This window comes from Trematomus bernacchii, unplaced genomic scaffold (genome assembly GCF_902827165.1).
Source record: "Trematomus bernacchii unplaced genomic scaffold, fTreBer1.1, whole genome shotgun sequence".
NCBI lineage: Eukaryota > Metazoa > Chordata > Actinopteri > Perciformes > Nototheniidae > Trematomus > Trematomus bernacchii.
This window is the reverse complement of record NW_022988050.1, coordinates 2167558-2189234: the sequence shown is the minus strand read 5'-3', so window position 1 is coordinate 2189234 and position 21677 is coordinate 2167558. Positions and strand designations below refer to the sequence as shown.

At 41.3% G+C, this 21677-nt stretch overlaps 2 protein-coding genes across 4 annotated transcripts in view; one reads left to right on the top strand and one right to left on the bottom strand.

Moving 5' to 3' along the window:
* Nucleotides 1–2819, top strand: part of LOC117473692 (cytohesin-3-like) — a 33302-nt gene extending 30483 nt beyond the window's left edge. Inside the window, 1 exon segment of the mRNA XM_034119441.1 lies at nt 1315–2819. Coding sequence (XP_033975332.1) covers nt 1315–1387 — 73 coding nt within the window. The 3' untranslated portion in view covers nt 1388–2819.
* A 683-nt stretch (nt 2820–3502) lies between these two features.
* On the bottom strand, nt 3503–21299 carry usp42 (ubiquitin specific peptidase 42). 3 transcript variants are annotated; one of them, XM_034119440.1, is made up of 19 exons: nt 21146–21299; nt 18813–19062; nt 16619–16825; nt 15538–15648; nt 15213–15312; nt 14618–14685; nt 14433–14503; nt 14239–14321; nt 14020–14131; nt 13794–13934; nt 12633–12733; nt 12370–12544; nt 10440–11150; nt 10273–10355; nt 8709–9248; nt 8142–8672; nt 6431–6729; nt 5199–5262; nt 3503–4492 (listed from the first exon to the last, which is right to left on the bottom strand). In XM_034119440.1, exons 2-18 carry the CDS (start codon nt 19051–19053, stop codon nt 5201–5203), a joined length of 3636 nt encoding a protein of 1211 aa, XP_033975331.1. In that variant the 5' UTR covers nt 19054–19062; nt 21146–21299; the 3' UTR covers nt 3503–4492; nt 5199–5200. The 3 variants fall into 3 exon arrangements, with proteins under 3 accessions (XP_033975331.1, XP_033975329.1, XP_033975330.1); XM_034119438.1 differs by having other exon boundaries at nt 8142–9248; nt 21146–21298; XM_034119439.1 differs by lacking the exon at nt 21146–21299 and adding an exon at nt 20274–20425 and having other exon boundaries at nt 8142–9248.
* Between the last annotated feature and the right edge of the window lie 378 nt (nt 21300–21677).

Here is a 21677-nt window from a genome sequence, read left to right as displayed (position 1 = left end):
ATAAGAGTGATATCAAGTGGCCAGAAACACGATTTCAAATGTGTTTGTTGCTTCATGTCCTCTAGTAGTTTAAATAGTAGCGTCACAGTTATTTAGTTAGCAACAAAGTGAGGACCTAGCCGGGGAACATAGCTGGACATTAAGCAGCTAAAGAGCCAGAGATATTTTGACTTGGCTGAGACCGAAACAGAGCTACAAGGAGATACCGAAGTGACATCAAATGGCCAGAAACACGATCGCTCTAGCTTTCAAACGAATGCTAACGTTGCTTCCTGTCTGCTAGGAGTTTAAATAGTCAAATATTTGTATTGACAGTAACCGGTCACAGTTATTAGCATTATTGCACTTAGCTATGGACATTTTGATTGACTGCTTACCTCCCTGAGACTGCTGTCAATTGCCTTGTTGACATTTAAGTTGAATAAAATACTCTGATGGTAAAGCTACCTATTTTGACATTGTATAGACCAGTGGTTCCCAAACGGTGTGCTGCGGCACACTGGTGTGCCGTGAGGCAAGTCCGGGTGTGCCGTGGGATTTTGTGACAACCATACGTTATTATTGCAATATACAACTACACAAAAATAATAATTTTTTAATTTACTATATCAGTACTTTGTATGCACTCATTTCATAATACAGAGGCAAACTCTATACCTAAAAACAATTATTTAAAAAAAAATCCTCACAGAACCCCATATTTCGCTGTTAACGCAGTTGCAGGTGGGAATTATAACCGTGAAAATGTGATTTTTTACTTGTCCTTTGGTGTGCCTTGGGCACAAAAAGTTTGGGAACCACTGGTATAGACAACCTCATGTTTAAGAAAAGAGCCAATCTTATTGTATGAATAGGCATACATTTTCTCTTGTGTATTTGTCAACATGCTCAGATAAAAAAAACTTCTGAGTGAGATATTTATAGAATGGGAAGGAGTGTTTGAGTGAAGATCAGGTGCAACGAATCACTGTAGATGTCAGGTTTTGGTGTTGATCTTACAGAATCAAAGCAAAATAGTCTTTCTAAATCCGTCAGAGAGCGGCGGAGACAAAAGACGTGTTTTTGTTAAGAAGCTCCGACTGATAGATACAAGACAGATTAAGGCCAAAGAAATTACTGCCCCTCAGCCTAAAATACTTCACAAATACGTCACGTGTAACAATGCTATTCTTCTCTCTATAGTTACAGATTTGAGTGGTAACAAAAAATCCAGTTTATTCATAATGTTGACATGTCTACCTTTCAAACTACTCTTATTTGGATGTACAGAAGCAGCTGTAAAGTGATGTGTTTCCTTCCTCTCCTTTTCTGCAGAGCGAGCATCAGCAAAGATCCTTTCTACGACATGCTGGCCACCAGGAAGAGGAGGATAGCCAATAAGAAGTGATGACCGTCAAACACACCCGAGTCCTCGTATATGTGTGTGTGTGTGTGTGTGTGTGTTTTATGAAGGCCTCATGTGTGTTCTTTCACGGCTGGAGGACAGCAGCAGGTGCTTGTCTTTGGGACTGAAATGGATCATTGGCGTGCACCTGTGTGTGAAGGACTCTGAACACTGATTAGGGGGACTAAAAACTGGATTAAAACAAATGGACAAAAGGAACAGGACTACAGCCATGACTGGAATCATGGGAAATCTTTGCATAGTGTGCCCTCTGGTGGACGCATGAGGAGGAGTTCATACGTGGCTTTTCCTTATTTGGCGTTGACTCCAAGATACCAGGAAAACATCTTATTATCTTCACCTCACATGTTCTTCTGCTACAGAAAGCCTCAAGCTTATTAAATCAGCTGGTCTGATTGTTAGTGACTGTATCTGTACATGCAAACACAGATTTATTCTATTATAAGCTCATATTTCATTTACAGCAGGGCTGCAACTAATTATGTATTGATTAATCTGATTAATTGTTTGGTCTATAAAAGGCCAGAAAATAGTGGAAAATGTCCATGACAGTTACCAAAGTCCAAGGTGATGGCTTGGTTTGTTCCAAAACCTAAAGATATTCCATTTATTATGATGTAAAACAGAGAAAATCAATGAAATCACGATATTTTATAGGGTAAAAAAAGCATTTTTGGACATTTCTTCATAAATAAATGACTTATTGATCTGTTATTATGGATTATACATAATTGTTGCAGCTCTTATATTTCCAGGCAAAGGAATTGATGCAGGTTGTGAAGTAATACTCGAAATATATAAAGCCCCTTTAAAGTGTTCTCAAACACTAACACACATCCTATATTCTGTCATTTTATGTATTGAAGATCCACCTCTGTGTTCATTTCTTTTGTATTTATTTTCTTAATTTGGTTAACAAAAGAGGCAGCCCACCCCCCCCCACGTCATTTACATTATGCATGTGTAGAATATATTGTACATACCGTTCCTTTGTTTCTTCCTCTGTTGTGTTTATGTAGCATGTAAATCATATCGGCCGCAGCCTGTACCCGTTCACCTGGTTTAGTTTGAACCGCTGACAGTTTACAGAAGTGGAGGAGCAGCGACTCCTCCGCCTCACGCTGAGTTATTACTGAAGATCAGAGAATACATGAAGTTATACGAAGAAAACTCACTGTGCTGAGTTGGAAAAGGGAGTAAAGTGAGTTAAAAACACCCTGAAAGAAGCTAAATACTGGACATTTTAAAACTCAAATTATGTGAAACTGGAATCTGATTTTCCCAAACGGAGATCGAGACGACTTGCCGCCTCATTTTTTTTTTAACAGTACATGTCATTTTAAGGTTAATTGATCTTAGTTTGGGAAAAATGCTCATGAATACTATGAATAAAAACAACATGCTGATCACAAAACTGTTTTGTGTGCATGTGAATTCAGTGGAAAGAGCTTAAAGGTAGGGTTGGTAAGAATGGAGAAACCAGCTTGAGTGCGCAAGAATTTGAAACTACGCAACCGAAAAAAAATCTGGCCCTTCCTTACAGAGCCCCTCCTCCAACACACACGACCTGCACATGACCAATGAGGGCACGAGATAAGTTTGAGCACGAGATGGAAGGCTGACAGGCAGGTAGGCCATCCAGTTATTTTAGCCGGGCCGGCTCAGATGATTGGTCGTGCTTTTTACAGCGCCACGGCTTCCACAGATGACTTTTTTTTAATGTATTTATTGTCAAAGCATTTCATGTATTCATTGCTATCGGGATGTTAAGAGCATTCCAATGGAATATAACAAAAAGTGTTTCTGAAGGGAATTACCTACCCCACCTTTAACTTACCAGGTCTTTGGTTATTTATGAAGTATTTTAGGAATAATATAGTGAGTTTGAGCTGGAAATGTATGTTTTTAACTTGGTGTGATTACAGGAGAGTGCTATCAGCCACACTTAATGTATTTACATATTATAATGAAGGAACTTTGGATACAATCTAATCCTAGTATATAATACAAAGGCAGACTTTTTACCCGGCAACTCGTCAATCAGTTTCCCATTCATTTCAATACAGCTTGTAAACGAGTCAAAAGACCAAGAAGAGATTACAATTTCTGACATTAACAAATGTATTTAAGGATTTTACCTTATACAATGTATAAATTCTGACATGCTAAACGTAAAAGGTAGTAGCAATTTTTCAACTTCTGTCTAAAGTTGGAGAGAAAAAAAAACATAAAACAAAAACATTCCCAATTTTTGTCCAGAGAAAATGGTCGATATTAACAGGAGTTTTTCTAAAAACAAATCAACATCTATAGGTAACCCTGATACAGGATCTTTACATATAAAAATAACTGATAGTACAGTTCAAAATTAAATTTACAGTATTTTTGATGACGCTAGAAGACACAAAACTGTATTTTTCATTAAAAAGCAAACACAAATGGTCCACGGGCATGATTAACAAAGATTAGATAGTTTCCTTTTCAAAAGAATCCAAAAGCAACGTGACAGGAGAGAAGAGGGAGGCGTGACATACCTCCGTGTGTGAAAAAGTTAAAAAATTACAGCGTGAATCTTAGGCTTCAGAGCGAAAACAAATGGAAAACAAGCTGGGAAATGTCCTCAAGTCTGTCCAGGGTTTCATTCACAAGTTCCTCCCTCCTTTCCGCACCCAGTGGGATCAAAGAATAAACTCAAAAGCATTGTGGCTCCGGAGATACGGTGACGTCTAAAACCTGCAGCCGATGCCTTACAGTTCTCCTTTTCCCTTTAGTTTGTGTGAATGTGACGCAGGTGGATATCCACGAGTTTCCATGTCCTGAGTTCCACTGAGCAGCAGCTGAGATGTTCAAGCTCCAGGCTTTGTTTGTGTTCATACAAGTATATATTAATATTTTATCATAAATGTCCATTGAGTGTCTTTTTTAACCATAGTTAGGAGAATTACGGCATATAAATCGATGCCTTTAAAAAAACAAAACATTTTTAAAACACTTTTCTCGCGGTAAAAATACAATATATTCCCAACGAAGAAGCACCACGTCAAAAAAAGATGTCATTCCTTTGCTGTTGTTGAAATGGTGATGAGGCTGAAAGGAGAGAGAAGAGGCCTGTTATAACATCTGATAAATGTTTGTTTTTTTATTAAACAAATGGTACAATCAATAACATCAAATGCAATACAGTACAAATCAAATCTAAAGAAAGAAACAAACCCCCCCCCTAAATGTTAGAACCCAGACCTTACGTGAGAGGGAATGGGGAGGCTTCCAGCGAGTAGCAACCAATTTTTTTGCTGCTGTAAGCCCGGCTAATAATGCTCGCCTTTTGGTCAGGGTTAAACCACAGGTTGGACAGGTCATTTAGGATAAGTGTAACAGGAGAATGAGGCACGTTAGTCTCAAATATCGCCGAAAGGTTAGAGGCAACCATCTCCCAGAATCTGGCCACTGGCGGACATTCCCAGAACATATGTAGATAAGTACCAATAGCCTCTACGTCAAAGAGTGCAATTTGGATCAGCAATTATTTTCATTAAACAAAGCCTCCTAGGCGTAAGGTAAACTCTATGAGTGAAATTATAATGTATGTGCTGGTGGTCAGGATCCCTAGAAGCTATTAGTATATTGGACCTTCATCCCAATCAAACTCTGGATCCAGATCTGGGATATCGGCCCTCTAACGACCAGGGGTCTATAAACGTGTTGTGAAAAATTCTGATAAATGTTATATATTGTTTATAAGCAGTGCCTGTACTGATGATGATGATGATGATGATGATTAAAGCACACTCACAGTCAGTGTTTCCAGCCACTGGAGGATCCGTGGGAGTCGCCGTTCGTGTGGCTGTAACCATTTCCTGCAAAACAACATGGACACTTTAAATCTTCACCTCACACGTTCTGTTTCCCGTCACTACAGAGCGCCTCGAGCTTATCCAATGAGCTGCTCTGATTGCATTTACACATCCAGTCACTACCAAACAGACGAATTCTAGAAAGCCATTTAATGTAAGGCATGATGGTGAATTGGTTAATTGTTGGTCTACAAAATGCCTGTAATTAGTGAAAAAAAAGCCAGTTTCTCAAAAGCTCCAAAACCCAAAGATATTCCATTCATTATGATTTAAAACAGAGGAAATCCTGGAAATAACCATATTTAAAAAAGGCTATAAAAAAAGCACATTTAGACATTTTTTGCATAAAAAATGTACTTTAAACAATTAATAACATTTTCATAAATATCATTTCCGGTCAATGGACTGATGGATTATGCGAGCTCTGATATGTCCTCATTGAAGGACAGGCTCCACAGCAGTGTTTCTCTCATCTTTAAAAAAGGTACATTTTTAGCAATAGAGAGGCAATGGAGCTCCATGGGACCTTATTTCGGAAAAAGTATGCATTGAAGTCAATGGGGAGAGAAAGATTATCTTCTGATCCCGTTTGAATTGTGCCACGAATTACACATATGATGTTTGTCAATTTAAAAGATAATTTTGCAAGTAAAAAAAATCAAAATGTGTCGTAAAACTTTGAAGTAACACTTTTATTTGTGTGAAACCGCTCAATGAACTACATCTCCCGTCTCGCACCACACACCAAGACGGCCGTCACGTTGGCACATTTCACTTCTTTCTTTCAGAATGAAAGTATTAAAGTATTAAAAGAGGTGAAAATCACTCCAAGTCTGGGCATGTTGAGAGCTGTACATACACACAAGGGGAGTTAGTCGGTTCCGTAAGAGCCAGCATGCGGGACCGGGATTCTGGGATTTGTAGTCTTTCTAGTTGCGTATTTTTCATAGTCTTATATTTCAACAGTTTTACGACAAACTGTGACTTGGAAATTATTTTTTAAGATTGACAAACATCATATGTGTAATTCGTGGCACAATTCAAACGGGATCGAGAGATACGTTTTCTCTCTCCATTGACTTCAATACATAATTTTTCCGAAATAATGGTGGTCACCGGAAAGGGAGGGACTTCGCCTCTCTATATATTGAAGGTGTAAAAGCTGAAGTACCTTTGTATCCGTTGAGATGTTGATTTGAAGCGTCTGTTGGGGAGGTGGGGTTTGAGGGGGGGAGCTGCTCGCTGCTGCCGCTGTGATCTGTGCGCCGCCGTTTTTCAGGAGAGTAACCGTTGTGTTGTTTAGCGTCCTTTGTGTCGTAGTATCGTCTCTTGCTGCTCTCCCTCTCCTCGCTGCTCTTGCTCCCGCGGACCCTCGACGGTCCCGGCTGCTCCGACTCGCTGCGCCTCCTCCTCTGCTTCTTCTTCTTCTTTTTGGGGTCAGCGGCTCGGTCTGAATCCGCTTCGGAGCTCCTAGAGAAGAAGGAAAACTCACCAGGGTTACTAGAAATCCAAGACTAGATAGAAAGCTGAATGTGAATAGCTATATATTTAGGAGCTGGTTCAGTTTAACACATTTTAAGTGATTTTAAATGAATTGGAAAGACAGCAAAAGCCAACAGTCCTACAACCACCAGACTCAGGGACAGTTTCATCCCACAGGCAATAAGACTGTTAAACACCTGAACTGTTGAAACAACATCCCTAATATTCATCTGGCTGCTACTTAAAAATTATTTATCTTTATAAAACGGACAGGTGAAATCAAGCAATCTCATTGGTTCTTAGCCGTGATATAATGAGCGTATATCACGGGTAGAATTGTAGTTACTTTTCACAACAAGTCAGTATCCCTCCGCGTCTGAGAAAAGCTACAACCGTTACAACTGTTACATTACGTCCGTTACGAAGCTAACTAACTAACAAAGCTTAAGATGGAAACATGTAAGGGATAATGTGCAGCAAGGACTTATTGACCGTTGTTAAGGACGCTCACATCTGCAGAAAGAAGTCCGGTCGATTTAACTGTATACAGTTTGGCTGAAAACTGTATACAGTTCGCGTCGGGCCGAACCACGCCCCTTAACTGTGACATAATGGCGATATACCACGGCCTGTCGTGAGCTATTGCTTAAATATATCCTATTCCAATAACTTGCATATAGACTCTTATTGCATCAAGGTTCAAGGTTCTTTATTGTCAAACTAACATAGCTACAGAGTAATTATGTGGTTGAAAATCTTATGTCACAGGCTTCTCCAACAATGCAACATAATAATACAGATAGTAAGAGTAATACAAAAAGAAAAATAGTTATAAAATAAAGTGAGTATGTGGAATAGTGCAGTACGAGTCTATATACAAGTTATTGGAATGATATATATTAGATATTAGATATATATTACTGAGTAGCAGATGAATGTTTTGAAATTGTTTCAGCAGTTCAATTGTTTAACAGTCTCACTGTTGGAAGCAACTGTCTCCGAATCTTTTTGTTTTTGCCAGGATGCTGCGGTAACGTCTGCCAGACGGCAACAGAAAGAACAGTTAGATCTTTTTTCTGTTTATCTGTGTTTGCGTGTTGACGCAATGATTACATTCAGGCAGACTGTAGAATACAACCTCTTTGGACAATTTATATACTTATTGAAAACAAGCTACAAAATGTAATACCTTGGAAAATGCCGTTTAATACTTTTTAATAGCCTTCATTTGAACTAAATTGATTTATCAACTTTTAATACTTTTTAAGACCCCGCGGACACCCTGCACTGTTATGTACTCAAAGCAGAAAGCCTTTAGACCAAATACTGAACATATCAGAGGCATTTAGTAAAGTGACAGCCTCTCATTACGTGTGTTACACAATGTAATTAAAACTCACCCGCTCTCTCGGTGTCTCTCTTTATCCTTTGACTTCTTATTCTTGCTCTTTTTGTGTTTTTTCGAGCCCCGAGTCTCAGAGCTGTCCTCCCTCTCCTTGCTCGGAGGATCGGCGTTCCTCTTGTGATCCTCCTTGTTCGGAGGCGACTCATTTGTGTTCGGACGCTCCCGAGGGGGGGAACCCTTTGACTTTTCCGAGGTTTCTGTCTCTGTGTTTGGCGAGGAAGTCTCCCCTCTAGACGTATAATAATCCCTCTCCCTGCCGGTGCTCCTCTCCTTCATCGGCCGGGACTCTCTGCTCTCCGGCTGACGACTCCTATCCTCTCGGTACGAGTGACCGTATCCCCTCCGCTCGTGACCCCAATCATCTCTGGAGTTGCAATTGTTCCGCTCCCGATCCCTGGGTGTGAGGAAAGGCCGGCCCCTGCGACGATCAGGGTCCCTGTAGGACCGGTTGTACGGAACCAAGCGGTCCTTGTACGAGCGGTGTTGGTGGCGATCCCGAGAACGATCCCGAGAACGATCCCGAGAACGATCCCGAGAACGATCCCGAGAACGATCCCGAGAATCTCGTCTGTAGCGATGTCTGTCTCCGTCTCTCTCTCGCACCGGGCTCCTGTCCCTGTAGTGTCTGTCCTTGTCTCTGCTCCAGTCTCTCTCTCTGTCCCGGGACGTTTGTCTTTCCCCTCCTCTAGAACTGGGCTTGGACTGGGGTTGCTCCTTGGCGTCGGTGCGTCCTTCAGTCCCTGCTGACGGATCACGTGTCCTCGGTAGATCCTTTGCCTCCTCTTCACCTCGGCTAATCCCCTGTGGAGCTGCAGACGTCCCGTTGGTGTTTTGGGAGTCATCTGTCGGGGGGGGTAAGGCTGCAGGGATGCTGTGCGGCGGGGCAGGAGAGGAGGAAGAAGCAGGTTCTCTGGACGTGACAGGGTGAGTGTTTGTTGTAGTAGCTGAAGGTGGAGAGGAGGATGGTGTTTGCGGAGGCAGGGGTTCAGACACAGTTGTAGCCCTTATGTCAGGAGGGGGGACGCTCTGGGTTTCACTGGCAGCGGGATGGGGGCTCTGAGAGGAACTGGCCAGGGAGGAGGCAGCAATATGGGCCTCTTGGCTGGAAAAACAAAATAAAGAAGCATTTTAATTGTAACACTTTCTGGTGAAATGTCTGTGAGAAATGTAAAAATTAAATTAAATACCGATGCAGTAGATTTTGAAACCACATCTTTATACTCACTTATCAAATCAGATTTTTTTTAACTTCTTAATATATGGTTGAAAGCAATTACATTTCCCATTTTGAATCAGCTCATTTTAATGTCACATGCAAGTTTGACCAGGGGATCTTTTGTGTATATTTAAGCAATCATGCACCTGAATGAATCTTGTTTATTGGAGTGATATAGCGGTTCAATTCAGGTCCTATGCATCAGTGTTTCCACCAGACCAGAGGGCTGAGAGGGCGTCCACCCCGAGAGCGGGAGGTCTGACGTCGTGTCACGTGATTTTGAATTGAGCCGTCCCTTATAGATACTATTTATTTACGTATTAGTGATGGGAATTCCGGCTCTTTTTAGTGAGCCGGATCATTTGGCTCGGCTCACTAAGAAGAGCCGGCTCCTAAACGGCTCTTCATGTTACCACAGTTTACCACGGAGCCTCAGTTTCGCCGCTGCGAGGCTCAGGCGCTCGCAGTTCACGCGCGTGCTCCACTAGCACCCCCCCGCCAAGGCTCGCTGGCAGTACACTTTCCGTCACAGGAACACGCTTTGCTGGCGGCGAAAATAATCCAACCAGACTCCTTTGCCCCTCCAACAGAGGGATGTCCTTGTCCTTTTTATTTTTCGTCATTTCAAGCGATAAAAAACTCTCGATCTTCTCTCGAATTTTTTCGAATGACGGCAAGACGCCCCCCTGGCGGAAACGCTGCTATGCATCGATTTTGTATGTGATCAAACCATGCAAATGAAATATGTTTTGCATTTGGTTTAAACGCAGCATTTCTTCTCTCGTTTATTCGGCAGGGACATTGCACATTAATGAACACTTAAAACAATAAATATTTCAAGCGTAAATATGCCGGATTTAGCTTTGAACTACTTTCCATCCGCATTCCCTCATTAGCGTAGTACTCTCACCTTGTTTGACTGTGATCGCTGTCGTGTCCATTAGAAACAACCGTAGCCACAGAGGGTGAAGTGTCATGATTAATGCCAGAGAGCTGAAAAACAAGACATCATTCATTCAGTATTTATCGATATAAACTAAAAGCTCATTAGGTTTCATTATATGAAAGGAGACTTACCTTATTAGGGGTGTTGTGTCCATTCACTTTGTGGTGTCCGTTATGGTGGCCATTTTGACTGGATTTAGAGACGCCGTTGGCGGGTCCGTTTAACCCGTTGCCGTTGTGATGCGCTCCCGAGTCTCCGTTTGTGGCTTGAGAGGAATTCTCTCCCGCTCTCTTGTTTCCGTTGAGGTGAGACTTTGCTAATCCGCCGTTATCCAGAGAGCCAGAGTTCTCCTGGTCCGATTCCTCCGAGGACTCCTGGCCGTACGGCACCAAGAACGACGCTCCGTTTCCTCCCGCGTGGTGACCGCCGTTACTGCGAGACGTGCCGTTAACGTGGTTTAGCTGACGCGGAACAAAGCGAACGTCTGAGGTAGACTGCGAGGAGGAGAGAGAGCTGGAGGAGGAAGAGGAGGAGGAGCAGCTGGCAGAGGAAGGCTGGCTGTAAGAGGACGAGGAGGAAGAGGAGGAGGAGGAGGACGGGCGGTTGGGTTTGCCTTGTCCGATGAAGAAAGAAAGCTTCTGCCGCTTGTCCTGGTCTGGGATCATGGTGGGCCGGCTGATAGAGTGGGAGATGGAAGAACAGGAGGAGGAGGAGGAGGAGGAGGAGGAGGAGGAGGAAGCCAGTCCATGGATAGATTTCCCCCCAACACTGCTGCTGGTGCTGGGCTTGGAGTTGGTGTGAAAGTCCCTCAGAGATCCGTTCCCGTTGACGTGAAGAGCGCGCTGAGGACAAACAAGATTTTTTGTTAAACATTGGCTTCATATCTTCTCACATTCGAATATGTTTGATCAACATTGTTTAGATCAGTCGTTTTCACTGTGCCGTAAGAGATCGTCAGGTCAGGTGTGTCGTGGGAAATTGTCCAAATTCACTTGAAATCGGTCCAAAAAAAATACTATTTATTCGCTACATCTAATATCCAACAGCGCCATAGTCCAAACTAAACACTGACTGTTTTGTTAGCCTGCGTTAACAAACTGAGAAACTGGTAACTATTTAAAGGTCACCTATCATGCTATTTTTAGGCAATAGCATAGGTCTCAGATATATAAAAATATATAAAAAAACATGTCTATGAAGTGTTTTGCTCAAAATACCAAACAGATCACCCATTCTAGCCATGCCTCATATCCCTCTATTTCACTTCCTGTTTCAAAAGAACTGATTTTATGTATAAAGCTTTAAAATAAAAATTGATACAAAATAAAAAAATAGGAGGGGTCTGAGCTCATGCGGGACCCGGCAGCTACTGTCTAAACTAAATACTGCCGTGATGAAACGCCATATCATGGATTATCAAGGATTATCTCTGAAACAGTATGGAGCTCAAAGGCTTTCTCTCTTGCCGGTTATACCACAAGGTGAGTTCCTTTTTATTTCCTGCTTCTTCACACACATGCTCTCCAGTACAGGTTAGCTCTGAGTGTTAGCGATGCTAATGTAAACACAGACCATATTACGTCCAAAACAGTAGGGCATTGTTTCTGATAGCAACGTTTCTGATAGGGCCGTGGGTCCACATTTCAGATATTACGTCATATCGGACGCAAATCTGGATCAGCTCCGTTGTAGCCCCGTTTTTAGAGATTTGGGTACGGAGGAAAAGAGAGAGGGTTTTATTTTCTGACGCTGCGTGAGTTCCCCGACACACCGGGGACACATCTTTATGTATAAAAGACATCAAAAAGTGCATTTTGCATGATAGGTCCCCTTTAAAGTAAAACCACAAAGAGAGCTCTCAAAGCTGGTTACTTAGGAGATAAACACGAAGCCAAATGGAGACACTTGTCATTAAATGAGCATTATATATATATATATATATATATATATATAACGTTTATGCGGTATAAGTAACTTTTTTGGTTGTTGGTGCACTGTGGGACTTTTTTTTATGGAATAAATGTGCACAAGAAAGGTTGAAAAGCCCTGGTTTAGATGTACCTTGGTCATGTGTGGCGGCAGCTGGGGACCAATGAAGCCGATGTTGTTGTTGTTGTTGTGGTGAATGCCGGTGTTGATGCGTGGGATCACCACCGGCCGCGGAGACGACTGACCGGGGATGCCTGCGCTGTGGCTCATGTGGCTGAAGTCCCCTGCTTTCTTCACTTCACTGGACCTAGGAACACAAACAAAACGGACATTAGCAATAGGACTCATTTTGTGATTTGTTTGCATGTGTTGTTCTAAAATGACGGTTTACTTACTTCGAGTAGAAAAGGACGTAGGCCTGCTGGTTGAGAACAGAGCGGATGTCGCTGACAGACACAGAGGAGTCGTTCATCTGATACCACTGCCCGTTGCTCGCCTGGGAAACAGAAGAGTTGGCAGATTTTTGACATATTTGCTAAACTGAATCATCATTGTTACACAACCCTCCTCTCAGTTTCTAAATTGCTATTTTAAGCGTCAACATAATAAAGGTTTATTCTACAAAAATCATCCTATGAAGACGAAGATATACTTTTATTGATCCCAGTTTGGTAAATTTGATTTAAAAAAGTGATGAAGCACAATGAAAAAAAACTTCCGAATCAATGTATGTATGTATGTATGTATGTGTGTGTGTGTGTGTGTGTGTGTCTGTATGTCTGTATGCGTGTGTGTGTGTCTGTATGTGTGTATGTGTGTGTGTGTGTGTGTGTGTCTGTATCTATATGTATGCGTGTGTCTGTATGCGTGTGTGTATGTGTCTGTCTGTCTGTCTGTCTGTCTGTGTGTGTGTGTCTGTATGTATGTGTGTATGCGTGTGTGTCTGTATGTGTGTATGTGTCTGTCTGTGTGTGTGTGTCTGTATGTATGTGTGTATGTCTGTCTGTATGTATGTGTGTGTGTGTCTGTGTGTGTATGTGTCTGTCTGTATGTATGTGTGTGTCTGTATGTGTCTGTCTGTCTGTATGTGTGTGTGTATGTCTGTATGCGTGTGTGTGTGTCTGTATGTGTGTGTGTGTATGTATGTGTGTCTGTATCTATATGTATGCGTGTGTGTCTGTATGTGTGTGTGTATGTGTCTGTCTGTCTGTATGTGTGTGTCTGTATGTATGTGTGTATGTGTCTGTGTGTGTGTGTGTGTGTGTGTGTATCTGTATGTATGCGTGTATGCGTGTGTCTGTCTGTCTGTCTGTATGTATGAATGATACATATTTGAACAGCATAGTAACACAGTGTTAATGTACTCTTTCAGCTGGAGAGAAACGTTGTTCTAGGTCAAGACCTGGGTCTGTTAAGAGCAGCAGTTGTTGTAGGAACGCTGCGTCTAACTGTTGTTCAGAGGTGTTAATAGACTGCTGGAGAGACAAATGTGAGCATGTGTACTTGGCAGCTTGGCAGCTGATAGATTAGAACAGTGGTGTGATCAGTGCCAGTACCTTAATATAGCAGAAGTAGTGTCCGGCATGACAGCTGAACCCAGAGTGGACCAGCACAGCGAACAGAGCGTAGAGCTGCGGATCTCCTTGAGACTGAGACATGAAGGGCTGCAGGTCCAGATACTCCGGATATTTCACATCCTGGTGAGGAACATACAGCTGATTAATATCAAACAGGTGCTGTCCTTTAGCTGGGACATGGCTCTGGATGTTAGAGTCACGGTACCTTTGTGAGTTTGCCTCCACTGAAGTTTGCAAAGCGTTTGAGCGACAGGGTGAGCACGTTGGAGCTGCGGTGGATGGTAAATCTCTTTGAGGCTGTGACCATTTTTTTGCACCTGAGCGGAATAAATGTTTAGTTAGTTAGCAGGCGAATGCATAATAGCTACACAAACAAATACAAAGCTGATTGTTTTTGAATGATTGTGTCTGTAAAACAACTCACTTTGTGCATTTGTAGGCGTTTTCTCCGTCCAGCTGTTCTGGCTTTACAAACTGCTCCAGAGCCTTTGAGACACTGGGAGCCGTCTGCATGGAGGGAACATGGATTTCAGTACATTTCTTAAGATCTTTGCAAACATATTAATTTTCTTATGCAATTACAGTTACATAAAAGGACTTTAAAAAAGTTCTGATTACCTTTATTTCCAGAGTAATATCCAAAAACGGGTCAAATGTATCGGATACGGCTTTGCAGTTTAAACATTTAACTGGAAAAGAAAAAGGAGTTTTATATTAGTCTAGAAAAGCTGTAAAATCATAAATAAATAACCTAATGTAAAAGAAACACATCAAGAATAAGAAGTCCAATACTTGTCACATACCTCTGGACCTCAGGTACCCGCCAAACACTTGATGGATGAAAGTGGTTGCCTGCGTTTGCCTGTCCAATCTAAGGATGAAAAAGACAGTTAGAACAAAGACGTAACTGATTGGTTGCCTTATTAATAAAGAAACATGTTTTCTGGCTGTGCTGGAACTGTCCTTTTACAGGATTACACACAGAGTCACAACATATTACAGCTGAAAGACTAGGAGTGAGGAAGGGAGGAATTAGAGCAGGAGTAATTAGTTGAGAGGCCTCCTGTTGCTGCTGAATGAAAATCGCCTCTACACTCATGGTTCTTAAAATCCCTTTTATTCCCCCGAGGACCCCAATGGTCAGCCCAGAGTGTCTATTAAACATGCATGTGTCCTTCATAAGTGTACGTAACCTACTTGGCAAAAGCTTTTTTATACGTTTCTGCAAACATGCATACTTTAATGTATCTGCATTTGGCTTTATGCAAGATTTAGACTGGAAGGTATTTGCAGTAAGTTAAAAAAGTACAGTTAACTTACTGACCCATTTAGCAACTTAAAGGGATATTTAATCAACTGGTATCCTTAACTGCGTAGGGTTATAAGTATAAAACGTACTTGGGTCCAGGTAAGCAGGACTTTTGCATAGCATCCACTGTGTACCGCAAGAACTCGTGCGCATCCTCCTGGCTGCCATAGCGGAAGTGCTTAGCAATCCCTGTGAGACGGGGAAAACACACACACAGTTAAATATGTCAGAAGTTGATAAACGATGCCACACTTACTCGTAGATGTTAGGTTGAACAAATAAGTCAAAAGCCTGTTGCAAACTACCACCAGAGAATTTCCCTCCAAATTTAAAAAAAGGTAAACAGCCACACAGCGCCTCCTGTCATTCATTTCAGGTAGACATTTTGGAAAAAGTTAAATGACAAACACTTACTTTTGAGCTCATTGAGCACACCGATGGGCTTAATGACATTCCCAGAGTTTGCAAAGACCTGAATGATGTGGTTTTGCATGGTGCACATCATACAGAACCCCGGCTCGTGACCTGTGGACGAAACAGAGGGGCAAAACATTGATGAGTTAGACTTGAAACAAACCAGAAAGCAGCGTATAGTCAAGTCAAAAGTCTACTTTATTGTCAATCTTCAAGTTTGTGTGTACAGACAGAGAGATCGAAATACTGTTTCCCACAATCCCGAATATAAAAACAAATGTATATACAAATATGTGTGCAAATTATATACACAGTCAAAGACACATTTTTACATGTGTTTTTCTGACTGTGTGAACGTGAAAATTAATAGAATATCCCCTCCCATCTTCAGAGCAATCTGACTATTATAACATTAGCGTTAAGAAAGCTTACTTAAATATCTGCCACGACATAAGTAACCGGATCAGAGTAACAGTCCGCGGCACTGTGAGTGCAGACGTCGATGTGTCCCATTATCATTCATATCATATCACATCATAATGTATCATATATTTTCTTATTTGAGTCAGCTTCTTGAGCCGTATCTGGCCGTGCAACACTCACAGTGTCACATACTGTATGCAGAAGTATTATTTTAAACAACACATTAAGTTGACGAAACACTCGAGTCAAATGTAATTAAAGTCAGATCCACTCGTGTCTTGGACGGGGCAGTGATTTCATAAACCTGTTAATGTACGCATTCAAACACTTTTTCTTTTACCAGCTGTATTCACCTTGCAGGTGCAGCTATGTGGCTTTTATCCTGGATAAAGTGTTTAAGTCATGGATGTTTAAAGTTTAACTTCTTCATATGTCTAATATTAGAGTTCACTTTTCATTCAGGAAGTATGACGCGCTGCGCTGTCGTACGCTTCTCCATGTTTGTGATTGGTCAAATGTTGCTAACCCCGCCCCTTTCATGTAAATAAAAACACAACAATCAAAAAGTACAAAATAACAGTCACTTCAATATAGAACATGATGTGATAATAAACTACATGACCGTAAAGTTAAGTAGCACAATGAAACACTGACTTACATGTTTTAGAGTGCTCCCGAGTCAGCAAGTAGTTGGCGAACGGCGGGGTGTAGGTGAGACACTGCAGCGCCGAGTTGAGGAAGCAGGTGTTCCCCATGTTCTGCAGACCGGCACCAATACGCTGAACCTGAGTCCACTTTAGGTTGAGCCGCTCTGGAGGGAAGAGGACCTTCTGGGGCGTGTCGATGCCATCTCCACTGCTTATCACTGTAAACACAGAGACAACAATATTAATAATAATAATAGATTTAGGTACTGGATATCAACAAGTATCTGTATATATGCTGAAATAGATGTTAGGGCTGAACAATTCATCTGAATCTTATCAAAATCACAATATGGACAACAGTTATATCCAAATTGGTGGAGGTAATATATTTTTTAGAGACTAAATGTGTCAAAATAATATTCTAAATTAAGTATTGTGTTTCTCAAGAGATTTCCCAGCCTAAAGATCCTCTCAAAAACAAAACACACCACGATTATTTTTATATATCTTCAATGAAAATGTGGCAGAAATGGTCTTTCCCTCCAAAATCACATTTGCAATATCAGTCCAATAATACCTACATTTCCAAATCCTTCAACCCTACTGCATATGTAAATACATATTGGTGTACATACAGCATAAAGTCAATAGCTTTCAGTCAAAAGAGTGATAAAATCTAATCCGGACAACCGAGTAAGACTGGAAAATTATTTAAAAGAATAAGACAAGCAATATTTTTTATTTTTGTTCCTGCTAAACAAGTCAGGCGGCTGCTCTTTATATAAAAAAAAACAGTTGCGTCAGAGGCTCAGGAGATTGATCTTGGCCTCACTTCATAACTGGACCGGTTATGTAACTCTATGGATGCGAGTAGAATGGAAGCAGCAACACAATACACCCACAAAACCAGTTGTGTCACACTATCGCACGACAGCAACCATCGTTTAGCTTCATTTGTGCAGCTTGGTGTTACTTATGCATGTGAACATAGGAATTTCCTTTAATGGCGGGAAAATATAAGCCTCAAATCTGTGTCTGACTGTCCTGCTTGACAACATTGGATGGTAATGTGTGTAGTTTATCACACAGCTGATAAATGGAAAGATACTGTACCTCCATCTCATACTCACTGGATAAGAGATATCCTTTTTTTTCTGAAGATGGAAAGGATAAGGTTTTCTCTGAGTGGCTCCTCAAATACATTTGGGAAAATATAGGGCCCCTTCTTCAAATGTGTTAAGAGGATAAAGTTCCCAATCATTCCTGATTCAACTTTTGCATTTTGGAGGGGTCCCAACACTGGACGGGTTGTCGCGGGGAGGATGTGCTGCCGTACTGACATTTATTGTTTATTATTGACATTTTTGTTTTAGCTGACTGGTTTTCTATTTATTTATTTGTCTGTTTTTGTATGTCTGTTTGTCTTCTGTCTGTGTGGGATTTGGTTTGCCCAGAGGCCTGTACTACGAAGCCGGATTTCCGCGGCACTGTGAGTGCAGACTTCGATGTGTCCCATTATCATTCATATCATATCACATCATATATTTCCTTATCTGAGTCAGCTTCTTGAGCCGTATCTGGCCGTGCAACACTCACAGTGTCACATACTGTATGCAGAAGTATTATTTTAAGCAACACATTAAGTTGACGAAACACTCGAGTCAAATGTAATTAAAGTCAGATCCACTCGTGTCTTGGACGGGGCAGTGATTTCATAAACCTGTTAATGTACGCATTCAAACGCTTTGTCTTTTACCAGCTGTATTCACCTTGCAGGTGCAACTATGTGGCTTTTATTATTATTTTTCTATAGAGTGAAGATTTGTTTATCTAATTTTGATACATGCTCTAATAGAATAACTGTATGCTGTATATATATATATTATTTGTTTAAGACACTTTTTTTTTACGCTGCTATGGACAATCTTGCAATAAAGATATTAATATTGAAGTGACTGTTATTTTGTATATATTGATTGTTGTGTTTTTTATCTTAATGTGTGCATATGTGTCTGTTGATTGTGTATATATAGGATATACATATTTTTATACATATCTGTATAATTGTATTTTTGTATTCGGGATTGTTGGAAATGGTATTTCGATCTCTCTGTCTGTACACACAAACTGAAAGATAATTGACTTTGGACTAATAAACCCAATAAACCAAAAACAAACCCAGCAGATAAAAGCTCTGGCTCCTACCTTGCTCCTTGGGCCGGTCCCCAGAGGAAGCGGTGCTGTTGTAGACGGCGGCTCCCGGCGTGGGGCCCAGGCAGCCTCCTGCAGCCTTCATCCTGGGAGAGTCGCTCGACATGGTGGGACCCATCGCCCAGCTGCTGGAACAGCTGCCATCCATCCCCGCGTCTCCACTGGTAAAGGGAGATCGCTTACACCCCACTGACTCGTGGTCAGAATGTTCTGAAGATCTGTCAACTATGGTCATTGTTCATTGCTGTATGAGGGGCAGAAACAGAAGAACACCGTTTTACGAGGTGCTGAGATGCAGATCATGTTCAAAGTTTTTGTTTTTCAGAACATCTATTGTGTGTGTTGCTATCATGAGTGTGACTAAAGTCTGAATTAATTGACAACATCAGAACTTTTTAACTGTTATAAATGAGTAAAACGCACCAAATGACCATGTCACCCAGAATTAATTTGATTAGAGATAACTTAGATTACAACCACTTAATGCCATATCCAGAATATAATAACGTCTCAGTGATCCTACTTTACGAGAGAACACGCACGGGCAAGCAAATGAATAATTAATGTTTTATTGAGCAAAGTAACCAAACTCAGTGGGAGCTCAAACTATCAGCCCTGAGTTCCGGTTGCATGTACATTTTATTTTATTATGATAAAACAAGACACTACAGTGGCTTACTGTGGGAGTAAAGTCCTGTCTGACAGATTAAACTGATCAAAGTCTCAATAACAAAAGCTTTGAAAACATAATAGCAGGGAGTGTATCGTGAATGATGTTCTCATTCAACCTCTACCTGTATCTAAAAGCTAAATGAACTTGGCTCTCTGTGCTAGAAATCAGAATCAGAAACAGGTTTGTTGCTAAATAGGTTTACACATACGAGGAATTTGCCTTGAAGTATATGGTGCATACAAAAACACAGTTAAAGAAGATAAAAAGTAAGGAAAACAACCAAAGAAATAATAAAAACGATTGTACGTTATGATATATAACTGATTTAAATTAATCTGGATATACCAAAAAACAACATACAGTAAACTATGGCAAAGTACTCTAGTAATAGTAAAATATGTGTAGTATTGTTATGGAAAGTGGAAAGCTGTGTTGATGCTGAGAGCTTGTGTACAAATGTGCAACTCAAGGACACTTCCATTCAAAAGGAAACGCCAGAAAACAGTGGTAATACATTAACTTGTGTTAGGAATATTTTAAACACGACAAACTTCATACAAAGTCACCTAGTAACATTTCTAGTTCAAAAACCCCGACAGAGGAAATGTGCTGGTCGGAAGCACGTTTACAACAACAGCTGTTCCCTCCCACCTGCTCTGGCTCACGTTGGCTAACAGACGGCTGCTAGGCCTTTACACGCAGCGTCTCTAAACCGCATCAAAACTCGCTTTAAACCCCTCTTTTACTCATTGTTAGAGACAGGAAAGCGATTAAAAACTCACCATTCACACCAAAAGCAGGAACAGAATGACTGATTAGCAGCAAGAGGCTATCGAAGCTACGAACACCATGGAAACAGCGATCGTTACACATAGCTAGCAACGGAGCTAGCTACCACTACGTGCGGTAGTATTGATGCTAACCAAGGAAGTGCGACGGCCGTTGAAGCCAATTTTGTGAATGGCTGTAGTGGCCAAACGGTTTTACTACAACTCCCGTGACGTCATTTTGGCTCAAAAAGACTTTTCCCCCATTGACCAAGAAACTTTGCAATTCCTGCAGATTGATTGTCACAATAATTTCCTAACTGGGGATACATTAAGTATCTATCTATTTCTCTATTAATTTCACTGAGCCCAGCGCGGGAGATCGGATGCAGGGCTTAAGGGGAAACCTCAACTGCGCATGCTCAGTGGGCAAAAGGCCCCGGATGATCCTGGTTCTTTCTACAGCTACAGTCGCTTCATTTTGTGCTTCAATGCGCCACTGAGCAACTACCATAGGAATGAACTGAGATCCGCCTCCAACGCTGTTTCCAGTCGTCTTTATACAGCCATGATGCTAACGCTGCTAGCTAGCTCGTCACGGTGGAAGCTGAACAACGGCGGGAAATAACCGCGGGAAATAACGTAAATAAATACTATAAACGCATAATAGCAGTTTTTTGTTTACAACGCGTTGACCGGGGTAACTGGAGGTCTAAGTAGCCTAAAAAGGAGGGGCTCGACACCGGTGGTTGTGGTGCTTCTCTCTCCGACATGACAGAGAACCGGTCTAAGGCTACTACAACTAAACAGAACCACTCGGGTGTACAGAAATAACACAGCTGCAAGGTTAAAGTAGCACTGAATCGTAAAATCAACAAACCACTCACCTGGAATCTGTTATGAATACGTTAGTAGCGGTTGTAAATCCATTCCTTATTTCCAGCGGGTGTCCGGCGGTGAACAATGACGTAGCTAATTGCCCACGGGTACATCCGGGTACCTGAAATGAAACGAGGTCTCCCATTGGTCCATTCGGCCGTTCCTCTGAGAGGGAACGTCTTTTGGGAAGATCCGTCGCATGTACACCATAAAGCATCTTTGTGTACACTCCTATGACCTTTGTGTAGTATAATGTATAATAAATATGCACTTTATATCCATTAAAATGTAAAATAAGTGGTTTTAGAATAACTACATTGCCATAAGCAGCAGAAAGTGACAGCAGAATTTAATTTATCCATGCTGAAATGCACATTTTAAGGAATGTTTATGCAGTACCCAATGTAGGCCACAATATTTATACTTTTAAAAGTTGTCAACATAAAACTGAGCATTCCCTTGGTCCAAAAACTCAACCTTTTAACCACCATAAACCGACATGTACAGGTCACAGAACAAAGACATGTGTCTGAACATTGA

Bases quoted from the DNA above. Each gene is read 5' to 3' on its own strand.
- usp42 (XM_034119438.1), bottom strand. From the start codon at position 19,053: ATGACCATAGTTGACAGATCTTCAGAACATTCTGACCACGAGTCAGTG. The intron at 14,686-15,212 runs GTACGTTTTATA...TTTCATCCTTAG, and splicing joins TCCTGCTTACCTGGACCCAA to ATTGGACAGGCAAACGCAGG. The intron at 10,356-10,439 runs GTAAGTCTCCTT...CTTGTTTTTCAG, and splicing joins GACACAACACCCCTAATAAG to CTCTCTGGCATTAATCATGA.